The sequence below is a fragment of the Macaca nemestrina genome, chromosome X (assembly GCF_043159975.1).
Source record: "Macaca nemestrina isolate mMacNem1 chromosome X, mMacNem.hap1, whole genome shotgun sequence".
In the NCBI taxonomy this organism is placed as follows: domain Eukaryota; kingdom Metazoa; phylum Chordata; class Mammalia; order Primates; family Cercopithecidae; genus Macaca; species Macaca nemestrina.
This window is the reverse complement of record NC_092145.1, coordinates 67898510-67925750: the sequence shown is the minus strand read 5'-3', so window position 1 is coordinate 67925750 and position 27241 is coordinate 67898510. Positions and strand designations below refer to the sequence as shown.

Below are 27241 nucleotides of genomic sequence, written 5' to 3'. Positions count from 1 at the left end.
ATCTTATTTGTGGGGGATACGTTCCACGACCCCTGGTAGATGCCTGCAACAGTGAAGTGTACTGAACCCTACACATATTGTTTTTTTTTTCTATACATGCATACCTGTGTTAAAGTTTAATTTATAAATAAGGCATAGTAAAAAATTGACAACAATAACTGATAGAAACATAGAACAACTATACCAATATACTGTGTAAACATTATGTGAATGTGGTCTCTCTTGCTCTCAAAACATTTTATTGTACTGTACTCCCCTGTTGTCTGATTGTCATTTACTAGGAGTAACAGAAATCTTTGGAAAATGAAATCACAGATAAGGGGCGACTATTGCGTGTATAAGGATAGAATCCAATTGGGAAAGAAAAGAGGAGAAAATCATAGTGATCTAAAATGTCACTGGAAGTTGAGAACTGACTATGTTTCTCTTTACATTTCAAGTTTTGACAGATTTTAAGATGTTTAATAAATATTTATTTTACATACATCAGTATATATATAATATATATTTATATTTGCAGGCTAATAAAACCATCAAACTCTTACTGTCTGCATAAACCCGGCCTCAGCATAGACATAATTTTATATTCAGTAAACACTTAAGATTCTTCTTTCAAACTAAAGTTCTTATGATAGAAAAATGAGAAAAAAATTCTCAAGTACTAGGGCTATTAGCAAAAGTGAAACATGTCTGTAGTGTCTTTGCTTCAACATTTGCCATTCCATATGGATTCGTAAATATTTGTAACAACAGTAAGTAATTTTCATGGCACATGTATACATATGTAACAAACCTGCACGTTGTGCGCATGTACTCTAGAACTTAAAGTATAATAATAATAATAATAATAATAATAGTAATAATAAAGAAATGTTAACATTAGTAAAATAAGGTCGAATTTGCCAGGAAAAATTAAGATAGATTTTTCATATTGTCTTTTTTTCATTTAAATATTTATTGAACTAAAGCAGAATAAATGAACTAAAGTCTGTTTTAACCTGTAGATATAAAACAGCAACTTCAAATATTCAGAGAGGTGTCACACACTGAATGAAAGACTCATTTAGTATTTCTGCAAAGGGCAGAACTTGACCCAGAGGATAAATACAAGCAATCAATAGGCCATTGGATAGTTGTACAAAGTGTATCACATATCTTAATTGCTTCTTTCTTCATATAATGCGTTCCACACTTAACTTTTCCCATCTTATAAAAGGAGATAATACAACTTAATACTTCTCATGAATATCTTAAATGAGTCACATTTCCGTGCAAGCCCTCCACTGCCACCAATAGATGTACTCACAGCATTGGAAAACATCTAAAGTTAGCAAACTGGTTTAGTATAAAAATGGTTGATTTGTTTCTCAGACATATTTCTGTATTTTTACATCAGTGGCTCTCAGAATTTGGGGAGAAAAGAGAGCATAGTCTCCAAAGAGGGTAAATCATAATCCCTAGCAATACAGATACTGCCCTCAAACTCCAAATGAATCATTACAACTATACAACAATGGTACAGATGAGAGTGCGGTGTGTGCTGGGGCCTCTGCACAGACAAGAGATAGTTGACAACAACTGTTCCACAAGAAACAGGAAATCTTATTGCACAAGTCACTAAAAAACAAGCTAACTGCTGTAGCAATGAGAGACTCCATCCAGACTGTCAAGTATTACAAAATGAGAACTGTTTCAACAACTATTCAACATAATGTTTAAGAACAAAATGTACATACAGCATTGTACTTTATATGTGTATTTTATCACATGGTAAGGAATGCTGAGGTGCTTCATCTATGCAACAAATTGAAAATTAAAACTTTACATTTCTATATTTGTCAATATACAGGATTCTGAAGGTGGATCTTAAACTCAGGGTGATAAATCAGTTATCAAGGAAAACCACATAACCCGTCCATCTGGATAACTGCTATTCACTGGAGATTGGGTGAACTGGAATTCACGCTGGCAAGAGAATAAACTTGTTAAAAGAAACATCTGGGGCCCTTGCAGTTGGCTTTCTGGGCATAACCATTCTTATGGTGGGGTCAGCTTGCCATTCTTGTTTTAATGTACTTTTCACAGACTCTTCTACAGGACGTCCAACAAAGGCTGCAAAATCATCAGCCATTATTGAGATATATGCTTGAAAGGGCGAGGCAAAGGCTCATCTCCTTGTTGTATCTCTAAGTGCTTCCATAATTGACTGGAACATCTTAGGCTACTGGTAAGCATTGAGGGTTGTATACATCCCAAGGAAATCTCTATGCCAGAATTTTTTTCCTACTGAGCAAATTCTCCCAAGTTCAGAATTTGCAGATTTTATAGCAGGTGGTATTCTTTACCAAAGATATCTTGGGTTATTCTTGTCGTTATGGAGCAAATAAAAAGCTAGAAGCTGACCATACACTGGGGGAACAGCAGTTCCTCCAAAAGCCTGGAACTCTTGGCTCTGATCCAACAACTTTCTGAAACGGAAGTCATTTTCCTTCATCGTTGCCACTGGCATCTTCCCAGCCTGTCTTGCGGCCACACCTTCCCAACAGCCAGACCCCAAACTGTCCCCCTTTTCCTATATGCTTAGTAGAAAGTACAGTTATCTTACACTTGCATGTCTCCATGGGAATAAATTTACAACTTAAAATTGAGGGGAAAATGCGACTCGGTGGCTGACAAGATGGTCGAATAGGAACAGCTCCGGTCTGCAGCTCCAAGGGAGATCAATGCAGAAGGCAGGTGATTTCTGCATTTCCAACTGAGGTACCCAGCTCAAATCATTGGGACTGGTTAGACAGTGGGTGCTGCCCATGAAGGGAGAGCCAAAGCAGGGTGGGGCGTCAATTCATACTACTCAGGTAGTTTGAAGACTTCAGGCTCAAACTACCTTAGAAATAATCTGAGAGAGTTCAGTTACAGAATTACAAGTTTATTCTTTTGTCTGGTTATTAGGAAGACAAAATACAATGCTATAATACCTTAATTCATTCTTGATACACTACTTAAATTCTTCACTCAATACAAGAGTAAATTTTTTTGAAGACTTTATTGGGTGAATCCCGGAATCAATGTATATTCAGTGCACTTCTTTTTCTTGAACATTCCAGATCTCGAAGGCTGGCATAGCTTCAGATGTAGCTCATCTTTTTCAGGGCCAACTCTGTGCTCAGCACCATGCTAAGTGTTTTGCATTTTAATTTTTTCCTTTAAACTTCCTACACACACTGAGGTAGATCTTTGTATTCTACATATAGAGTCATTGTGTAGCATCTCAACACACAGAGATATTCAGTAATGTTTACCATGCTATAAGAAGAAGGCAGACTCATAGGAAATAAGTTTAAATCAGAAAGGGACGTATCAGATGATTAACCATTGTATAATCATTTACATTCAACTGCATGACACATTTTTGAAAGGTTTCTAATTAATTGAAAATTTTTTGAAAATATTACTCTTTGTCTAGTAGTTATTAGAGAAAATCACTACCACACTCTTCAATTTATACCACTTTGATGTATACCACAATATAATGCACAACTAGGTACTTAAAAGTGTTTCTGATAAAAGTCATTAAGTTGAGAATATTGAAATAGAAGAAAGTAAAGTTGAATCAGTCCCCACAAACTAGAAATGAAGATGAAGAAGAGGCAGCATTAAAACACAAAACAAAATGGCACATTAATGTGTTCTAGTGCTGGCATTTACCTATCCTTGCCTCTTTGGATATAGATTATGAATTATTTTATTATTATTTTTATCAAAAAAGAGTGTCCATAAGATGGTATGAATTTTTCATAGCAATAGACAGCATCTGAAACTAGGATTGTGCTTTTTGTAAAGGTTGTTAAATTAAGCATTACGAATAGATACCAACTTCTCTGATAAAACTTAAGAAATTTTCAGGCGAGAAGCAACAGCTTTGTTTGTTTGTTTTTTGAGATGGAGTCTCACTCTGTTTCCCATCCTGGAGTGCTGTGGTGTGATATCGACACACTGCAACCTTCGCTGTCCGGGTTCAAGCGATTCTCCTGCCTCAGCTTCCCGAGTAGCTGGGGTTACAGGCACCTGCCACCACGCCTGGATAATTTTTGTATTTTTATTAGAAATGGGGCTTCACCATGTTGGCCAGGCTGGTCTTGAACTCCTGACCTCAAGTGATCTGCCCACCTCAGTCTCCCAAAGTGCTGGGATTACAGGCTTGAGCCACGGTGCCTGGCCGCAACAGTTTTTATTATCTTAATGTCTATGTTACACAGGATAAGAAAAAAAAAAATGTGAAAATTACAGTGCTTTGCCTTATTAATTAAATATATATTTTAAATAAAATTCAACTTTCTAAAATAACTAATTAGGGACATTTTGATTTAGCTAGGTTTATAACAGTGTTGCAGTTGTGGTATCAAACTCATCTATTAGGAAAGCCCTTAATTTTTTGTATAAAACATGTGATGCCTCAGTACCTCAATTTTTTTTTTAAGTTTTTTCAGAGGTGGAGTCTCACTACATTGCCCAAGCTGGAGTGCAGTGGCTATTTGCAGGCATGATCATAATGCATTGCAGCCTCAAACTCCGGGGCTCAAGTGATCCTCCTACCTCAGCATCCTGAGTAGCTGGAACTACAGATTCGTGCCACTGTACCAAACCCAGTGCCTCCATATTTTAGCTAAGACTGAAATCTCAGTATATATTCTCAGTGATTGTGGGGGTATGTGCACATACATGTGTGTATGCATGAGCAAGGGAAGGAAATGGCTAATGAAAACAGAATTGTCTAGCATTAGTACTGTGGTAACATGAAAATATGAATATGCATAGATTACAAACAGGTATAATTGCACAGTTATGAGTGAGCATATTGATAAAAATGTCAAATCTGTGTAATTAAGGGCACGTTCCTCATGAAACAGTTTATAGGAGGTGACAAACTGAATTCTTTGTTATATAGACTGTTTTCCCAAGTTTTACGTGGTAATGTCATTCTGATTTTGAATTATCTTCAATTTTTAATGTTAATCCTCTAAAATATATTCTTTATACCTTTCTGGGATACAATTTAATTATAATCCATAGAATTCATTCTTGGAAAAATATTTTCCTTTTATTTGTATAGACTCATGTTTTTTACTATTTTGTTTCCTGAATCTATGCTACAAATTGGCCCCCACACATATTTTTCTGCAGTGTAAATTGATTTTCAGAACCTCTATATCTATAAAACCGACTGGTTGATATATGTCTTTAATTTTATTCAGTTTCTTGAAGTTTTGGCGATACGTACTTAAAATTAGGTATCATTGTTGAAATGATGTTTTGAAATGTGAAAAATAACTAGTTAAAAAATACATTGTGATAGGAAATCATGTTATAATCTTGTAAATGTAGCAAAAAATAACCTTTATATAGCCCAGTTGTTTTTTGAATTGTGATTCCCACACCAGCAACTTTAGCATCAATCGGGCACTTATTAACAATTCAAATTGCCAGGTTTTACTCTATACCTACTGAGTAAGAAACTCTGGAAGCAAGAAATGTGTATTTAAAAGACTTTCAGTGCATTCTTATGCATGATAAAGTTTGAGAACTATGCTCTAAAGTGCTGGATGAATAACCTGCTCTCTTCTACCTTCCATTGACTCTCTCTACTCAGATAAGTTAACTAACCAAATATGAAAACAATGATTTTTAAATTTGGCACCTGAATTGCCAGGTCAGAACAGTAAATTTCCCTTCCTGATCTGTGCTAGGTTAAGAAAAGAAGTTTCTTTCTTGGTTAAAAAAAAAAAAGACTGGATGTCTCCAGGCAGGGAAGCAAAGTGAGAAATCTGCTTTACAGCCTCTTCAGCCAGCCAGATGCCTGAGCCCCCAGTAAGACTAAAAGCAAACCTATGTTAGAATCCTGGGGAATATGGGCAACATGGCTGACTTGACACAGTCAGGTTGAAAGCTGCCACTGAGGGACCACGATGGCTGGCATACTCAGATTTCAGAGGGAAGGCACAAAGTCATTTTACAAATGAGCCGGAGTTACAAAACATTATCACCTGGAAGGGTCATCTAATTTATGGAAATGGGTGCCCTCCTCCTCCATCTATCCCAAATACATCACTTTAAAACAGCAACTTTCTTTCTACCATACCCATTCCCAATCCTGCCTCTTGTTTGCCAGTTTATGATGCAGAATGTTACAATGTTACTCGGCACTGATAAAATGTTACTTTTTTTGTGCAGCCTTTTACACAGAGGTAGCCAGGCTGGTTTTCTGGAGAAGGGACTTGTACATACATGCCTGTGGTGCTTTTCGGTTGTTTATATCAGAAGTTGTTGTTTTTCTTTGCCGATTTTAGATCAAATTCTAGTTTCTTTCTGGACCCTCAGCAGTTTTGTATTTCTAGGCTCTATAAAATATATAGTTACTCCAAAAAAACCAGTCAGCTCTGCTTTATCTCTGATATATTAATAGATCATCTCAGAGATGATGGGAAACTGTGTGTGGGACAGAAAGCTTTATGTTTTAAATTTTTTTGCTCAGAGGACTATGCTATGTAGACAATTTCAATAAATTTACACTAGACATTCTGTGACAACTATACAAGCTATTTTTCAAAATTGTAAAATTTCAATTTGTCACAATACTTGTAGATTATAGTAATCATTTATTTTATTGGAAAGACTAAGAGTTGACCAGAAACTCTTTACCTCTATCCCCATTCTTCCTTCATTCTACCACATATTTGTAAATAAATAAATAAATTATATATTCATGTACAATCTTGTCTTTTTGAATAAAAAAGAAATAGTGGAATCAATTTGATGATTAGAAATCTTACAGGGCTTTAAGATTACCAGTCTACATATCCAATTCATTGCATAGGTTATAGACACATAATAGTGACTATTCTAGATATTGAGGAGACAGCAGTGAGCAAATAAAAATCAGACAAAAGTCACTGACCTCAAAAAGATTAAATTGTACTGGAATAAAATATTTAATAAAACAATAAATAATTATATTATACTGTATATTAAATGGTGCTAAATTTTACAGAACAAAAGAAATCATCTCAATGGGGGTAGAAATAGGGGTGCAAGTTGCAGTGTTAAATAGGATGGTCAGTATAGATTTCACAAAGAAGATACCATTTGAGCAAATCATGCAGGTAGCAATCTCAAATGAAATGCATAAAAACTCTAAAACACACCTTGTAAAGCATTTTGTTAGTTTTAAATTTTTATTTGACTTTTTTTTTTCTTATTAAGCTTCTTACATTCTCTACAGTTTGAATATCCCTTATCTGTCATGCTTCAGACCAGACAGGTTTCCATTATTAGTCCATTCTTGCATTGCTATAATGAAACACCAGAAACTGAGTAATTTATAAAGCAAAGAGGTTTAATTGGATAACGGTTCTTCAGGCTGTACAGGAAATATGATACTGGCATCTGCTCAGCTTCTGAGGTGGCCTCAGGAAACTTTCAATCATGGAGGAAAGCAAAGGAGAAGCAAGCCTGTCTTGGCACACATGTTTAAATAACCACATCTCATGAGAACTGTCTCACTCACTATCATGAGAACAGCATCAGGAGATGGCGCTAGACCATTCATGAGAACTTTCTCTCAATGATCCAATCACCTCCCACCAGGCTGCATCTCCAACACTGGGGATGACAATTTGACATGAGATGTAAGTAAGGACACAGATCCAAACCATATCATTCTGCCCTGACCCCTGCCAAATCACATGCCCTTCTCACATTTCAAAATGAAATCATGCCTTCCCAACAGTACCCCAAAGTTTTAACTAATTCCATCAGTAACCTAAAAGTCTGCAGTCCAAAGTCTCATCTGAGACAAGGCTAGTCCCTTCTGCCTATGACTCTACAGAACAAAAACAAGTTAGTTACTTCCAAAAAACAATGAGGGTATAGGCATTGGGTAAATACTCCCATTCCAAAAGGGAGAAATTGTCCAGAAGATATGGGCTACAGGCCCCATGCAAGTCTGAAACTTAGTAGTGCAGTCATTAAATCTTAAAGCTCCAAAAGTGTATCCTTTGACTTCATGTCTCAGATCAAGGGCATACTGGTACAAAAGATAGGTTCCCAAGGCCTTGGGCAGATCTGCCCCTGTGGCTTTGCAGGGTTCAACCCCCACAATTGCTCTCAAGGGCTAGTGTTGATTGTCTTGGCTTTTCCGGGTTCATAGTGCAGGCTGTAGGTAGATCCACAATTCTGGGGTCTGGAGGATGGTGGCCCTCTCTCACAGATACACTACTAGGCAGTGCCCCAGTGGGAACTCTGCGTGGGGGCTACAACTCCATATTCCCCTCTATTCTGCACTCATAGAGGTTCTCCATGAGGGCTCCACCCCTGCCATAGGCTTCTGCCTGGGGAACCAGGCTTTTCCATACATTCTCTAAAATTTAGGCACAGGCTCCCAAGCCTCGACTCTTGCACTCTGTGCTCCTGCAGGCTTAACACCACATGGAAGCGGCCAAGGCTTATGGCTTCTTCCTCTGGAGTATCAGTCCAAGCTGTACCTGGGTCCCTTTTAGCCACGGCTGAAGCTGGAATGGCTGGGATGCAGGGAGCAGTGTTCTGAGACTACACAGGGCTGTGTGGCCCTGGGCCTGGCCCATGAAATCATTTTTTCCCTCCTAGGCCTCAAGGCCTGAGATGGAACGGGTTGCCAGGAAGGTCCCTGAAATGCCTTTGAGGCATTTTCCCTATTGTCTTGGCTATTAACATTTAGCTCCGCTTTACTTATGCAAATTTCTTCAGCCCACTTGAATTCCTCACCAGAAAATGGGCTTCTTTTTTCCTACCACATGACCAGGCTGCAAATTTTCCAAACTTTTATGCCCTGCTTCCCTTGTAAACATAAGTTCCAGTATCAGGTCATTTGTTTGCTCACACATAAAAGCATACACTGTTAGAAGCAGCCAGGCTACATCTTGAACACTTTGCTTCTTAGAAATTTCTTCTGGCAAATACACTAAATCATCACTCTCAAGTTCAAAGTTTCACAGATCCCTAGAGCAGGGGCACAATATAGCAAGGCTCTTTGCTAAAGCATAGCACAAGTGACCTTTACTCCAGTTTCCCATAAGTTTGTCATTTCCATCTGAGACCTCCTCAGTCTGGGCTTCATTGTCTGTATATCTATAAGCATTTTAGTCACAACAACTTAAAAAGTCTCTAGGAAGTTCCAAACCTTCCCTCATCTTCCTGTCTTCTTCTGACCCTCTGCATTCCTCCAATCTCTTCCTGTTATCCAGTTCTAAAGCTGCTTCCACATTTTTAGGTATCTTTATAGCAATACCCCACTTCTGGTACCAATTTTCTGTATTAGTCTGTTCTTGCACTGCTATGAAGAAATATTTGAGACTGGGTAACTTATAAAGAAAACAGGTTTAATTGGCTCACAGTTTCACAGGCTGTACAGGAATCAGGATGCTGGTATCTGCTTGACTTCTGGGGAGGCCTCAGGGAACTTTCAATCATGGTAGAAGGCAAAGGGGAAGTAAGCATGTCTTATATGACCAGAGCAGGAGGAAGAGATAGATGGGGAGGTGTCATATGCTTTTAAATAACCAGATCTCATGAGATGTCACTCACTCACTATCTTGAGAACAGCACCATAGTTCTTATTCATGAGAACTCCACTCCCACAATCCAATCACCTCACACCAGGCCTCATCTCCAACACTGAGGATTTTGGACATGAGATTTGTGTGGTGACACAGGTCCAAGTCATATCATTTTTAATTTTGGGTATTTCAGATTTTGCAATATTTGCATATACATAATTAAATATGTTGTGGATAGGACTCAGGTCTAAAGATGAACTTAATTTACTTTTCATATACACCTTATAAACTTAGCCTGAAGGTAGTTTTATAAAATGTTTTTAATAACTTTGTGCATGAAACAAAGTTTTTATTGTATTTTGACTGTGATCTGTCACATTATGTCAGGTGTGTATTACTCCACTTGTGGCTTAATGTCTGAGCTCAAAAAGTTTTGAATTTGAAGCATTTCAGACTTTAGATTTTCCAATAAGGGATCCACAACCTGTAGAAGGGGAAATCTAGTTAACTGTCCTTTCATTGAGATTTTCCTATATGAAAAATAGGAAAGAACAGTGCTTCCCAACCAGTATTGACATTTGGCCAGATAATTCTTTGTTGGGAATCTAGCGGAAGTTGGGGGTGAAGGGCTTTCCTATGCTTTATGGAGCGTTTTGCAGCATCACCGGCCTCTACCACTAGATGTCAGCAGTACGTAGTCTTGGCAATCAAACATTTCTCTAGATATTGCCATATGTGCTCTGGGCAACAAAATTGTTCCTGGTTAAAAACCACGGACTTGTGTCTTCAGGCCTTTAATGACTTGGAAAGTAAAAGTGGGCTAATTTAAGGTTAAGCTGGGCTCATCCAATTTTTACCTAGAGAAGGATATTTCCAAACATTGTGTTTCATGAGGTGTTAATAGATGCTTAGTTTGTCAAATATATGACTATATACCCCTCTTCCACTTCAGTAAATTTTCAACTACCATTTAAGTTATTTAATAAACACTTATATTGGATTTACTTTAGGTCAGAAATTATTCTATCAATTTTGCTAATAGTAGTTCATTAATATTTATAACAGCCGTAAGAGGTAGGTGTATTATCCTAACTTTACAGATAAAGAAACTGAGGCATAGAAAGGTTAAGCAACTTTCCCAGGGTCCTACAAATCATATGGCAAGGATTCAAACTCAAGCAATCAGGCTCCAGTGTATTTTGCTCTTCGTTATGCTCCTGCTTCCTATCTTGACATATAACATTTGTTAATATTTAGTATTAGCATTTTATTTATTTAAAAAATTATTTCCATAGGATTTTGGGACACGGTATTTGGTTACAAGAGTATATTCTTTAGCGGTGATGTGTGAAATGGAGTCTGAGATGTTCTGCTTTAAAAGATTTAGCAAGTTAAAAATAAAGGAAAACTGTGCCCTATGAAATACGAGTTTCAGATAAATGAGAAATCAATTTTTAGTCTAAAGATGTCCCATGGAATATTTTGGACATAATTATATTAAACAATGATTTGCTGTTTATCTGAAATTCAAATTCCACTGAGCACCCTGTAATGGATCTAGCAATCCTAGCTTTAAGGAAAATTGTTAAATATTGTTTAGGTCAGTTTTCTGAACACTAATTTGAGCAAGAAAGTTTTTCTTGTTAGAACACCTAATATCACGTGGAAGTTCTGTGGGGCTTTAGTCGAAGGACAGTGGGAATGCCTTTCAGCTAGAGAGTGAATAGATTATTAAGGGTTCACTCCAAACTACAGTGATCTCTCCTTTGAACTCCCAGAGGCAAATAACAATCTATGCCACATGAACATGATTCAAGCTTAAGCATCCACTGTTTTCCTAACTAACGTATCCACTCCTTAATGACAAGAACAGGGTATCATACTTCTTCCAAACCTTTCATTGAACATAATATTTGTTATTGGAATAGTATTTTGTCTGAAAGACGATTGAATTCTAATACATGATTTATAAAGGAGCCTGTTATATGAAATTGCTAATCTAAGGATCCACAGCAAATGGGCATAATTGGTTTTAGAGTATCTGTGTCACTTTCTCAGGCTGATACATCTTCATTCCTTTGCTATTAGCTTTCTGTTTTCATTTATCTGTATTATTTTTATTTCATCTCCTTAAAGAAATACAACAATTTGGGGATCAAGCTTTTCTTTTCCACATTTGATGATGGCAATGCTTGAGGAGTCATTGAAGCTATGTACACTTCCTTATATTCACGCAGGTCACATTACACAGCAGTTGGTCATTTTATTGTTGTAATTGTTCCTCAGTTTGTGAGAGGGAAACAGGTGTCTCACTTGTCCTGAATGTAATAATAATGACATTGCCAAAAAAAAAAAAAAAAAAAAAGAGTCACTTGGGACAGCTGTATTTAGGCAAAAGTTCTCAAAAAAATAATAAAGTATAATTTACTTGATAACGAATAAACCTGATGACCTGGTAGGGAGCTACATTTTTCTACGGCTGGCTTAGTCAGCTGTGTTAAGTTTATATTCCTGTATCACAATCCTTAAAGCTCAGAGGAGAGACACTCCATGAAAAATGGGAAAATAAGCACTAGAGTCATGTAGAGAGCCTCTAGCAGCCTGGACTTAATTTTCTGGGTGATTTTTCTATTTTGAGTATTCACTATATGTTTATCTTTCTTTCCTACAAAAGTTCTCATCAACTTTTTTATCTATTCATCTGGACTCTAAGAAATATATTAAAATGAAGAACTTATTCTCTAAGTGGATGCTCAATCGCTATTACAAAGTATGTATGGCAGGTTTAACAAACAGGCTTAATAAAAGTGGTTTCCACCTTGCTTTAATAACTGGAGAGGTCGCTCATGTCCTTGACTAAATAGCAGTTCTCCTATCTTTACTTTGTAGTTTATACTATTATGTTCTATGTACTGATAAAGCTTTTACTATTTACATTTTGAATACCAGCTTTTTAAATCAAAAAAATCAAAATCCTTTTTCCTGTGTTTAGTAAGAGATGCTCTTATTTAACCAATGGCCTATGCTTCTAGTACTTGCCCATTTAAAATTTTATTGCCAATTAGGATTTTTCAACCCTATCTACTAAATTCCTGCATGACAGTGCACCTATTTACATTCTGAAAAGAATTCGGATGCTGTTCAGATGTAAAAATATATTACAAGATTGAAATTGATTTCCAATTCATTTACCATTCATTTTTGTAGCAAATGAGTTAAATAGGAAAAAAAAATCTGATGAATAGTTTGACAGTTTCCTCTTGCATACGCTAAAACGTAATACACTTCCACTACTTTTGGGCTATTATGGACCTTAACATGCAATGTGACCTTGGTCTGAAAAGCATGTTTGGTTAGCACAGAAACTTAATCATAAGAAGTCATAAGTAGAATCCTTCTTCTTTATGGCCCTTTTTCTAGGACTAGGAAATTTATTGCTTGTGAGACAGGTAGGATATGAACAATGGACCAAATAGAGTCCAGGGTTATCTCATCCATGTTAAAACTGCTGCTGAAAATCGATGTGACCTCTGCTACACTGTCATCCCAGTTCCCACCCTCTGTGTCCTATTTGTCTTTTGATAGAAGCTTAGATCCGTGTGCTGTCTCTATGTGTCTCTCTTGGGCCAGATTATCAAAATGAATCATTGCCTGCATACCTCTTATATTTCTATTTATTTTCCTGGTGTTGACTAGGTCTGATGAAATATGATTCTTTTTGTGTTTGATCCTCACTGCAGCAAGCAACACCTAATTCAGCTGTGTCTATCTCTTTAAAGAAGAGTAATACTATTTTGAAACTCCAATTTACTGTACAGCAACATTATAAACCATAGACCAAGCAACCTGTCTTCATCGTCAATAGTAATTTTCCTTTCAGCCAATTTAATGGCATTTTTTTATCTTCAAATAGAAGACTTCTAACAAATTTAATGTAGTTATAATTTTGTTTTGTGCATACTAAATGTATTGCTTTCCTTTTCAGCTATCTTGTTTGTAAAGTAACCCTCAGAGTCTCACCACTGAGGTTATACATATGTGTAAGTGATATGTAACAATGAATCCATTATTTTAAGAGCTCTGTCCTTGACACAAAATATTTATTCAGGGAAATGATTATATTGTCTCTGAATCAGCAGGAAGTTAATGTTATAACTTTGTAGCACTTCATTTTATAATAGTAGCTTTTCCAGGCTACATAAATTAATACTTGAAGATTTATAAACATCAGTATAAAAGTACAGAACCTTTCCAGCTGTTATAAATATTGATATATCATCATTATAAAGTAATTCCATCCACTTAATGCATTCATGTGGAGAAGGAAAAAATAGTACTTAAATATAGACATCAAATAATGCAATTGAAGCATAACATTGTGGTTAATTGTTGAGAAATGTACCTTAGAAACCTTAGAGCTGCTGCCTAAGACATGTTTTAATAGTGTTTTTATGAGATAATACTTCAAATGAAACCATGTAGCTGAATAAGGTCACAGAATTTGTGATAATGGGCTGATTCTCTCTGGCATAGTTTAACTCTTCTAAACCTACCACTGACTTTACCAAAAAAAAAAGTAGAGAGGCAAATGTCTTGTAAGAGTTTAGGGTTAATTTTAAATAGTCAGAGTTACATAACTAGAGTATAAAAATAAACTACAAGTGAATTGTAGAAAACATTTGCATCTGTGAACAAAATACTGTTTTTAAAGCTTTACTAAAAAATAATTTCTGGGAAGTTATTCTCATAGCTTTCTGTGCTAAAGAAAATTAATAGACATGGGGTTTCTCCATGTTGGCCAGGTTGGTCTCGAACTCCTGACCTCAGGTGATCTGCCTGCCTCGGCCTCCCAAAGTGCTGGGATTATAGGCGTGAGCCACTGCGCCAGGTAAGGTATTGGAAACTATCTCCAATGCAACAATGTTGAGAGTTGTGACTTCATGAAAGGTGTTTAGGTCAGGAGAGCTCCGTCTTCACGAAGGGATTAATAAGCTATAAAAAGAGCTCGCAACAGAGAGTTCACTCTCTCTTGTGTGTCTGACTTGTGCCACATGAGAATGCAGTGAGAAGGTCCTCGTCATATTCTAGTGCCTTGATATTTTACTTCCAAGCCTCAAGAATTGTGAGAGAATAAATTTATGTTCTTTATAAATTAAAAAAATAAAATTAATGATATAGTTCATGCATTTTATTGAATTATTTAAGGTCAATAAACAAATGCTCTTTTTAATATTTGGATTCAAACAGTGTGAAACTGTTGACTCTAATAAAATCATCTAGCATTTTTAAAAATGATGTTGGTTTGGAAAAATAAAAAATGTAAAGGTGATACATACTAAGAGCCTTTTATTCAGAGATAGTACTAAGTAATCTCACTGAAGTTTCCCACAAATGAATGGCACAACTTCCCACACGAGAAATTCCACAGCAAACGGTAACTGTTAAATTAATGGGCTCAAGACTCTGCACACTGCATATGTAGGCTGCTTGCAATTGCAAAATGGAGTCAATATATGACAAATCCATATTCCAAACCTACAGGAACCAGAACCAAGAGACCTTTTTTGTTGTTGTTGTTTCCAAACCGTATGAAATTGGTTATGTCTAGATTTAAGCCAAGTCTTTTCTGTTGAGCGAGTCTCATTAGAATATATGGAGTCACTGAATTTTTTTTCTGACCAGAGAGATGCATATTTTTTAAACTTTACCTGTGCTCTCTTGATGAAACTAAGATACTCCAGTGAGCAGCGTAACTGTGTGAGGTGCTATGATTCACCCCGTCGTGCACTGCTGATGAACCCAATTAAGAGTAACTGAATTTGTTTCGTTAACATCCCAAGATTACCTTTCAGTGGCAGTTTCTTTTTACATATGCATTTACAGAAGACAATTTATCTAATTCATGCAGGTCATATGAAAGACTGTCAGCCAGAATAACCAAGTGTTCAGTGTTCTCAAAGTAGGAGGGGATTCCCTTTATAATTAGGTATATCTGTTTGAAGCAAATATAAAACATTTATAAACAAAAATTCTATTCATAGCTCTTTATTGAGTAATGAGACTATTGAAGAATACAGCATAAAAATAAAAGAGGAGAATATGTGTAACTTGTGATTTTATGTCATACATGTTATTTTCTGATAAGGGATATTCCATGAAATAAAAAGTAACACTGGACAATAGGTGCTGGAGAGGATGTGGAGAAATAGGAACACTCTTACACTGTTGGTGGGACTGTAAACTAGTTCAACCATTGTGGAAAACAGTGTGGCGATTTCTCAAGGATCTAGAACTAGAAATACCATTTGACTCAGCCATCCCATTTCTGGGTATATACCCAAAGGATTATAAATCATGCTGCTATAAAGACACATGCACACGTATGTTTATTGTGGCACTATTCACAATAGCAAAGACTTGGAATCAACCCAAATGTCCATCAGTGACAGACTGGATTAAGAAAATATGGCACATATACACCATGGAATACTATGCAGCCATAAAAAAGGATGAGTTCGTGTCCTTTGTAGGGACATGGATGCAGCTGGAAACCATCATTCTCAGCAAACTATCGCAAGAACAGAAAACCAAACACCACATGTTCTCACTCATAGGTGGGAAATGAACAATGAGATCACTTGGACACAGGAAGGGGAACATCACACATTGGGGCCTATTGTGGGGAAGGGGGAGTGGGGAGGGATAGCATTAGGAGACATACCTAATGTAAATGACGAGTTAATGGGTGCAGCACACCAACAAGGCACATGTATACATATATAACAAAACTGCATGTTATGCACATGTACCCTAGAACTTAAAGTGTTAAAAAAAAAAAAAAAAAGTAACAGTGGAAACAATCCAAATAGTCATCAACTAGAAAATGTTTAAATGCAAGCTAGTACATTAATGAAGTGAAATACTATTCAGCAATAAAAATAAACCACCGATACTTGCCACAACATGGATAAGATTAAAAAACATGCTAAGAGAAAGAAGTCAGACACAAAAAACCATGTATTGTAGGATTCTATTTACATGAAACATTCAGAAAAGGCAAACCTTTGGAGATAAAGCAGATTAATGGTTTCTAGGGGCTGAGGTGGGAAAGAAGATTAATTGTAAATGGACATGAGGAGTCTTTATAGGAGAAATTAAGATGTTCTAAAATAGATTTGTGGTAATGATTAGACAACTCTAGAAATTTACTAAAAATGAAGTGTATACTTAAAATAGGTGAATTTTATTTTATGTAAATTATGCTTCATTAAAGCTGTTAAAATAATCAAGATAAATAAATTGATTGACAGATTAATAGATTTAGAGAAGAAAAAATAAAATGTTGCTTATGTTTTTCCAGGAAGTTATCTGAGTATTTAACTTATAGATATTTATAAACACATATGCCAATTGTATGTATCTTAAATTTTTTTCTGCAGATTTTATACCTCTTTAGCCATAAGCATTGTTTCAGTTTCACAAGTTCTTTACTGAAATATTTATTTTTTGAAATTAGAGGCAGCTGGAGAATAAATATGACTTCTAATCATGAGAATGTCAGTCATTTAGTTTTAGAAACAAAATCTTTATAGATGCTTGGTAGAGGTGGCATAGTGAGACTTTTGAGCTCTTAATCTGTGAACCTTCTGATATTAATTTTGTTTTTGCAGAAGAGGTACCAGTACAAATTCCAATAATGAAGTCACCCTTGGACAAGATACAGCTGACTCCTGGGCAGGCATTGCCCGCTGGATTCCCTGGACCATTCATTTTTGCTGATAGTCTGTCCTCCGTGGAGACTCTGTTGACCAACATTCAGGTCAACAATATTTCTATAAACAAAATAAATGTAATACAAGACATTAGCACCTACATATATTATTTTATATTTGATAAATTAAAACAGATAAGATGAACTGCATGTCATTTCCTGTACCTTGACAGGGTCTATTGAAAGTGGCTTTGGATAATGCTCGCATCCAGGAGAAGCAGATTCAACAAGAAAAGAAGGAGCTACGACTGGAGCTTTATAGAGAGAGAGAAATTAGAGAAAACCTTGAAAGACAACTTGCAGTTGAGCTTCAAAGCAGAAGTAAGTTTTACAAGTTCAATTACAGAGTGAATATTATGCTGGAGGTATTTTCAATACTAATAGAAATATTCTCTGAGATATCTTGGAATTGCCGAAAACAAATGATAAGCTAAGAATTAAGTACTGTGTATAAACCAAAACATCGCTCTTTATACTAAAAGAAAATGAATTATGTCTGCACTTTGGGCCAGCTGCAGATTTGGAAACATGAATATTTATTGTTATCTCACAATTTCATAAAGTTCACCTGAATATAAATAATCTAACAATTCCTTATATATGGAATGCATACCCTTTGCCAGGCACAGTGTTAGATTATGGGATTATAACACGAATAAAAAGCAGTCTCTGTTTTGGAAGGATTATGTTTTGGAGATCTAGTGCAATCGTTTACTTTTAACACAAAGTGGCAAAAGCAGCCATTCCAGTCAATATGATTATACAGAGAGTGAGTCGTTAGCTTAGTTTGTTGACGGTGGTTAAGGAACACTTCCTGATACTGACACCTGAATCTGAATCTTGAAAGATCAGGAGGCAAATATATATGTGTGTGTGTGTGTGTGTGTGTGTGTGTGTGTGTGTGTGTGTGTGTATGAGAAAACCTAAGTGATTTGGGCAAGCTAGACAGAGGTATCAGTTAGCAAAGGCTTGGGGACAAGAAACTTCATACGTGGATAACTAAATACAATTTATTATAATGTCGTTGAGGTTTTTGAAGTGAATAGTGGGAGATGATGGAGAAAGTTGGGAGTGGAAGCTGCATTATGAAGGACAATTTTAATCATGTGAAAGCTTGGACTTTATCCTGTAGGTGATGTGAAATATTAAAAGATATGCAGTGGAATGATCTGATTTGATTTCAATTGGATCAATCACCACCATGTTGGGAATAGATTGGGGGAGTGCATATAAAACTAGAGAAAAAGAAAACTATGCAAAAGGAGATTGCTGTCATCCAGGCAGTGGTGAGGAGGACTGAATTAGAGTAGCGGAAATAGGGATGAAGACAAAAGGGAAGGAATGGAGATATTTACAATTGTTCACAAATAGGATTAACTTTCCAACTGTGAGTAGCCACTTGATTAATGAATAAATGAGAATAGTTCATATCAAAACCACAGAGAATTAAAAACTTAACTTTAGTCAATAATTTCCACATCTTCCCTATATTTATCATAAAATACTAAACAGCCATAAACATGACATTTATGAATTTCAACTTCTTTCCCTTCCCTGTTTACTCTTCTGTGTAGGGGGTCACAAAGCCTAAAATTAGCAAAGAGAGTGGAAAAGACAGGCAAAGAAAAGGTGTGAAAATCCATAATGCAAATATAATTACCTGAACAAAGAAAGATGACTACAGTTGCATGAAATCTACTAACTTTATACTAATTGAAAGTAGCATATTATACTCTGAAATTTATTTTATAAAATGGAAAACATACTATATATTTTCCTTAGGGCCTAGGAATCATTGGTTTCATTCAAAATGGAAATTTAGTCTTTGCACTTAAAAAGAATTAAGCCCGTTTTGCTTATCTTGTCAAATTCATGAAATACTACAAAGCAAAGACTAAACCATCTTTTTAATGTTTGGAGAAATTGATATATTTCTGATATTTGGTATACAAAATATAATATTATGATTAACAGTCATAAGTCACATTTCTTTAGTAGAGAGTTCCTTAATACCAAACATCCAAAAAAAAATTGTATGTTAAATATAATAAGGCTCTTAAATTGGCTTATGAAAATCCACTACATATGGTAAAATTGGCTTCTAACTTTTAGGGATCTATTTTTTTTTTTTTTTTTTTTTTTTTTTTTTTTTTTTTGGAGACGGAGTCTCGCTCTGTCGCCCGGATCTCAGCTCACTGCAAGCTCCGCCTCCCGGGTCTACGCCATTCTCCTGCCTCAGCCTTCCCGAGTAGCTGGGACTACAGGCGTCCGCCACCTCGCCCGGCTAGTTTTTTGTATTTTTTAGTAGAGATGGGGTTTCACTGTGTTAGCCAGGATGGTCTCGATCTCCTGACCTCGTGATCCGCCCGTCTCGGCCTCCCAAAGTGCTGGGATTACAGGCTTGAGCCACCGCGCCCGGCCTTAGGGATCTATTTATTTTGATTTCTGTTCACTGACTTTTTATAGACCCATCAGGTCTGTATTTATAATTCATATCTATTGTTTTTTAAAAAGTCCTTAGACATGGTAGGTATAATATTGTATCTATTATCAAATTTTCTGTGAAGTATTTGTATTTAATAAATGTAGCATTTATCACAATATAATAATAATAATACCACTAATACTATTGCTTTCATTATTACTACTACTGCCATTATCATGACTACTAATATTACTAGGGTTAATGCTTATCAAATGTCTAATATGTAGCTAAGCACCTTTTTTAGCATTTTGTTTGTAATGACTACCATAATTATAGGAAACTACTTTGTCATCTTGATTGATCTATAGAAACTATATACTTCATCTCTCTGAATCTCAGTATCCTCACCTATTACAATAGTTGTTCTAGATAATCATTAAAATTTCTTTTACTTCGTTAAAGATCCCACACCCGGTATACCCCACTTTTAATGACAAAGAATTTACTCTTTACCTAAAGTCACGTGATGGGAAAGACAGAGGGGAAATTGATATTATGATCATAAAATAACATCTCTCCAAAGATATAGTAAACATACTATGTCCGTCTGTGTGTGTGTGATATGTATGTGTATATATATATGAAGAATATATGTAACTACATACATAAAATTATAGATAACTATATATAAAACTATGTATGTATTAAAATAATTTACAAAACTTTTTTTTCTAATCGAAGGAAACAATGTTCCACACTCAGAAACAATTTCTACCTAATTTCCTTTTGGTTACTAGTCATAGTGTGTTACTTGGATTAAAAACACTTATATAATAATATTTTTTTGCAGATTAAACACTTAAAACCATAGAATAATATAGCTACATGAAACCTTGGAGGTCACCTGCCTTGGTCCCCTGGCCAATTATATGGTCTTTAGGCTTTGAAACAACTACCTATGTGATCTTTGGTCTTCAGGCTTTGAAAACTAGTGGCTGTGTTTTCTTGGGTAAATTTCTTGACCTGTCAAGGACTCAGGTTCTTCATCTGTAAAACTGAGATAAAAGTGTTTTTCTTACTTGAAAGTTTCTTATTTTTATGACTGGCAGCACAGTAGATTTATCTGCACCATCATCACCACATACCCACTAGTAATGCATTGCACTAGGACATTAGGATGACTACAATGTCACTAGGTGATAGGGATTTCTAGCTCCATTATAATCTTATGGAACCACCATTGTATATGCGTTCCATCATTGACTGAAATCTCATTATGCAGCCTATGACTGTATATACACATGCGGAGAAAAAGCGAGAGAGAGGCAGAGAGAGAGAGAGAGAGAGAGATTGATAATATGTACATTAAACAGGCAGATATTTGCCTTTACAACTGGTAACATTTCAGAGGAATGGACACTTGCCATTTTCAGTTTTAAGGACTATATTTTGCAAGCTAATAGATATTTTCAGGATTTTTTTGCATTTTGAAATATGAATAGTAATCAGTAACCTGATGAATAAAAAGAATATTTTTCTTGAGAGAATTATAAAATGTTTAATGAATCATTAAACGCATATAGAGACTCAAAGTAGAAGACAATTCACCACCACTGCCACCATCATAGAAATGCATGTGTATTACAGAACATACACTCTGGAAGTGTGAAAATAGAAAGAAGTCAGTTGTGTGATTGAAATACAGTATATAAAGCATTCTTTAGATGACCCTAATGAGAATTAGTACCAAAAGAACGCTAATCATATGTCAAGTGAAACATTTCTATATTTCTCTATATCTATATCTGTGGCTTATAATTCATCAAAACTGGCATCCCTATTTCATTGCTCAAGTCTTTGCAAGCTACGTTTTTACATTTCAGCTACCATGCAAAAGCGCCTGAAAAAGGAGAAAAAAAACAAGAGAAAATTGCAGGAAGCCTTGGAATTTGAATCAAAGCGCCGAGAGCAAGTGGAGCAGGCACTTAAGCAAGCCACCACTAGTGACAGTGGCCTGAGGATGTTAAAAGGTAATGTCTGATTTGGACTTTCACTCTCAAGGTAAACAAAGCAAAACTGATTCAAGAAAAATAGAAGAAGGAAAAAAAAAAGAGAGGAAAGCAGGAAGAAAGGAAGGGAGAGAGGGAAATGGATATATTTTGTCCAGGAATGATTAAAAAATCAATTTGAGACCAAGTATTTTAGAGCATGAATTAAAACCAGTCAAAATAACCACTGTTCAGGAGATACAAATAGCCTTGGAATAATAGGAAATCCTACAGACTTCTGCAGTAGAAGCAATAACACTGATAACCACCCTGCACCTAAAATGTAGGTGCATTAGATCTTTTCATGTTAGAATATGCTGTTGTTTGGTGAACTGTATTTTGATTAGCTATGCAATGCTTGTTCCTTTAATGCAGATTCCATCAGTGTTGCCATGCCTAGGGAGTACCGGGTTGAAAAAAACATGTTCTGAGTTAATCCCTGCAGATCCTGTAAACGGAGATGCTTGAATTATGAAAGATCTTCATTCCAAACTTTTTTGATTCTATTTTTAATTCTGAGGCCTCATAACATTGTTTCATCTCACTCAGACCCAATTTCAAGTAAATGTTCAAATAAATGTGTACACACACAAACAGAACCTTTTTACATCAAAATTACTAGCTTTTACCTGAGCAGCACAATCATAAAACATTTGCCCCTAGAGCCAGTAATACATGAAGACCACAAACCGTAATGAATATTTTGGTATTCACTTGCACTTTATATATATATACACACATATATGTGGATATATATATTACACACATATATGTGTGTGTGTATGTGTGTGTGTGTATATATATATATCATAAATAATATCATGAATCACATCTTACAAAGGGAAAATATAGCATGAGGATGGGGGCAAGTTAACCTGACAGTCTTAGGGGGTTTTAATGGACAGACTATTTTGCTAAGATTTATTTTTAGAGAATGAAAAAAATAGAGGTATTTACAATATAACTAGAAATATATGCTCAATTGTAAGATTCAGCTGCGGTTTATAATCCTCCCTCTTGCCGTTAAAAACAGACATACAAAAAACGAAAATGCCACCCAAGGTCTTATGTTATCTGTAGAACCAAAGTACTGGCTTACTGGAGTTTTCCTTTTAAATGAAATCAGGAACCACCTCATTGTACCTTAATCTTGCATGTCACTTATTTCAGATACTGGAATTCCAGATATTGAAATAGAAAACAATGGGACTCCTCATGACAGTGCTGCTATGCAAGGTAGTGTCAACTGCAAACTTGTTTCTATGACTGCTTATTATGTGACCCCTGGGGATGAGGTGGGGATGAGCTCCTATGATGATACTCTTCTTATAAATAAAATAAATAAGTTTTAACCCTTCTTACTTTATGACACAGGAAGCAATTTGCAGTTTTTTTGAGGAAAACAATACTTAACATGGGTTTGAAAACCCAATAACTATGGTTACATAGGGACTAATAATTTTACATATACAATGTGAGCAAATACGTTTAGCTGTAAAAAGAATACACATTTGTACATCAGGTATATTCTAAAAATGCATACATGTGAATGTAATTTACCTTTTCAAAGTGTACAATACCATGAGGTATTTTTGTAATTTCACCACTTTACCCTTTGTAAAAGCCACAGGTACAATAAGTATAACTTATCGAAATTTTAAAGGTGTTCCAGACAACATTTTTTTCATCCTTTAAATTTTGATGTTAATCTTAGAGACCACTTAAGTATGAAAATCAGGACATGACTTATAATTCGTGATTTCCATGATTATCACAAATGCTTACATCTTTAAAAATATTTGACAATATTTAGTAGTAAGAAAACAGATGACACAAATCACTATAGAGTCTCACTGGAGTGCAAAAGCACATAAAAATATGAGTTAAATGTGACCACTGAAAATGTTCCCGGTTGATTCCAATGCACTTCTAGAACTTTGCATGCAGATTACATTTATTTTCACACTTATTGTGATAAAATACCTCACTCTAATAAAAAATAAAGAACATTGTAATGAGAAAACTATTTCCTAACTTTGAAAAATGAAGACAACTATGAATATGTTGCTTGCTGGAATTAATCAGTGCCTTTCTACTGTGTGATGAGTGGATCTACATAAAGGTAACAGAACTGGATGTGACCAAAATATCCATTTTGGTTCATCTGAAGGTCACCATTTTGTGTGGTAGCTTCCTAAGTTGTTTTACATGTAGTTTTATGAGTCATCTTTATAAAACCAGAAACATTAGCTCTCATGGATACTCTAGTGATGCATGACTCTGTTGCAGCTGGGTAGACCTAACTAATGCATTAACTATGTTAGGTGTAAAAGCATGCATGCTTACCTCATTCATTGAAGCTTTTGCTGTTTCTTATCCCTTTTGTGCTTGCCTGCTTTATTCCCTCAGCTTAAAGGCTGTGTCTACATGAGCAAAACCAATTCAAATGGAATTCAATTGTCCAACCAATTCATCACAGCAAAATTCATTAAGAAGTGCCCCACTAGTTGTGGGCTCGGTTTTTGAGGTTGCCATCACATACCAGCTCCATGGTAGAGATGAATAGCCTGAAGCAGTTGATCCCTTCTGAATCAGTGACACACAAATATAGACATAGTCTTTAAGGAATGTTGAACTTGAGTGTGCCCTGCTTTGAGTGGGTTTAAGGTCAGCTTTGAAACTGGAGAGGGTAATCCGAATACACCACTAGTGAGTTTTATCTTTATTATCTTTTAACCTGTACCTCTGATTTATTGCTGTTCGTTTAATTTATATGATACCTTTAGTTCATAGTAGTAACATCTTTCTTAACTCTGAGAGAAATACAAGCTTTTGAACTGTCCTAAAATTATTTCATTTCCATGTAGCAAATAGTGATATTTTATTTGTGGGCAATTAGGAGATATAAGCAAAAGGTGGATCCACTCTTCATTTCCAAATTTTTTTATGACGTCTACCAAGAATGGCTTTTGCATATTTACTTGTACTTAGGGAAGGACACATTTAATACTTGTTTTCACTGTACATACTTTTAATAAGTTCTACAAGTTTTTACTTGCTAAATATGAGAGAATTAGATTCGTCTTAAAAGGATTGAGATGGAATTTATTTTAAAACAAAGAAGCTGATTTGTATTTTTTCCAAATTAAAAATTACATTGTCTAGTATTTATGTTCAATATTGTCTATATATGGTAAAATATGGTAGGTTAATAATTTTTTATTGGATGTCTATCTTTTACATTATATTAAATAAGATTCTATATAAAAGTGATACAAATGGAAAAATACACATTATCTCTTCTCTTAGCACAACATTTAAGCACTGTAAATGATAAAACCCCATCATCCCTTTGTGAAAAACTAGAGTTAATGTCTTATGTTAATATGACAGTAGAATCACAATTTAATTTAAAAAAATAGCAAATTTTATTCTTTTAGCCAGGAAAATAGGTGCCTAAAAATATTATCAGAAATAATTTTAAATAGAGTTTACCAAATCAATCAGGTCAAATAATCATCTAAAAATCCCAAACATTTTGCCTATTATTTGTAAAATAATAAAAATATAAACATTGCTTTTAAATGTATCTATGAAATTTAGAAAATGTATAATGCTCAGAAAACGTGAAAAGCAAGCTTAGCCATTATTTTTCTGTTCTTCCTATTAATTTTGGTTTTGTGAGTCATAGTTCTTTTTTGTGACTTATTTTGATACTGTTTCAATCTTTTCCATCTCCCTTGAAACCTATTTTTTAACTTGAAAGATCATTTCCTATCATTGTTTGTGAGGGTCAGTTCATGTATGCCAATACAATACCATTTCCAAAATTCATCTCCATCACAGGAAAAATTCCAGCATCAGGAAAGTTCTTTCTCTTCCTATTGTCAATAGCTCTGCTAGATAGACATCTGTCATTCACCTAGTACTCTCCCTTTGAAATTCAATTGATTCCACTGTGACATCTTCTTAAGAATTTAAAAGGCACTTGGGAAAACGTTACATGACCACCCCGGAAGCAAAAACGTCATATCCAGTTTTATGGTAATTTCCACGTGAGTTTTAGTTCAAACAAACTGCACATGTACCAGAAATCTTAAATATATAAGATTTTATATATATACTGTATATAGTGTATATATATTATGTATTCTATATAATGTATTATATGTAATACATTATATGTATATAATACATCTCTTCAGCTTAGTTATTTCATGTCTTTTATGCTTTGAATGTTGTTTGACAGAGAAGATAATATGCATAGACCAAGTTTCCATAAAAGGGTATCTGTATCTTTTATATTTTGGGAGTCTACCATAGCAACTCCTGCAGAATGTTTTCTGGTGATCACACAATGTGTATACACTACTCCAGTGGTTATGTCCGCTATCTCTAGAGATGAAGGATTTGGTGGAGCACTTGTGCTAATGTCATTCCATCCAAATTCCTATAACTCAGTTGAGGGCCTGCAAGATAGCACATCAACCATCTTATCAACCAATCCCTGTTTCACATAAAATAAACATACTAGGTGTCATTAAGTGCACCTTCAGATCAATGATTTTTTTGCAAATGACATTCAAGTGCCATTTGCGTAGTGCATTTTTGCTGATAAAAGCAAATTAAATTAGCACAACTACAAGTGTGCTGATAAAAACTAAAACTGAACAGCAGTACCATTAGCTAACAAAGTAATATTTCTTTTTACTGCGTTCTGCCATTTAGTTATTATCCTATTGGAAATCTAATTATAATCCTTTTACTCCCTAGTCAAACTTCAGAGTTTTTGCAAGCTTAGCACCGACAAGTGATTTCATTACATTTGATTGCCTGCGCCCAGATTGACTTAACTTCACTTGGAGACCTAAAAGCCCTCTCAGTTTCTCAGATTCCCTGTTTGCACATTACTGCAACAGCTCCTTTAATTAATTAGCATGAACAGCAGTAACATGAACTGCTGAACAGAAAATAACATCATTTTATGATCTCAGGGAGACTTCTCCTTTTGCATGTTTATACCTTAGTTAACTTTTGTATGACTATATTTCATTGTTAGTGGCTAGTGGTATAGTTGACAGTGCATGTTTCCTAAATTTAAAAAAATTGAAGTTAACATCTTAATAACAATAGTTAAAACAAAAACAGAATATGAAGCTCCTACTTTTTAGAAAATAGACAACTGTCACCATGAACTGACTTTATAGTAATAAAATAAAATAATAAATTTCAGGGGAGATGATATCATAAAGTACAAGGGCACAGTGACATACTGTCCCTGTATCTGCCACTGCATTTGCTTGAGGAAAAAAAATAAACCACAAAATGTTTAACTGTGTTTTGCCCATGGAATGTCAATCTCTGTGAATAATTTTTACATTTTCTTTTATGTATACATGTTTGACAAAGA

At 35.2% G+C, this 27241-nt stretch overlaps 1 protein-coding gene and 1 pseudogene across 7 annotated transcripts in view; one reads left to right on the top strand and one right to left on the bottom strand.

Annotated features, from left to right (window-relative positions):
- LOC105488007 (dachshund family transcription factor 2) overlaps window positions 1-27241 on the top strand; it is a 692336-nt gene that overhangs the window by 652694 nt on the left and 12401 nt on the right. For 4 of the 7 annotated variants that reach the window (XM_071088390.1, XM_071088388.1, XM_071088392.1 and 1 more), the window contains 4 exons: window positions 17258-17436; window positions 17532-17679; window positions 21667-21813; window positions 23002-23067. In XM_071088390.1, the coding sequence (XP_070944491.1) occupies window positions 17258-17436; window positions 17532-17679; window positions 21667-21813; window positions 23002-23067 (540 nt within the window). The remainder of the gene's footprint in view (window positions 1-17257; window positions 17437-17531; window positions 17680-21666; window positions 21814-23001; window positions 23068-27241) is intronic. The other 3 variants (XM_071088393.1, XM_071088394.1, XM_071088389.1) reach the window with 1 other exon arrangement.
- Window positions 1886-2509, bottom strand: LOC105488006 (COP9 signalosome complex subunit 8 pseudogene; annotated as a pseudogene).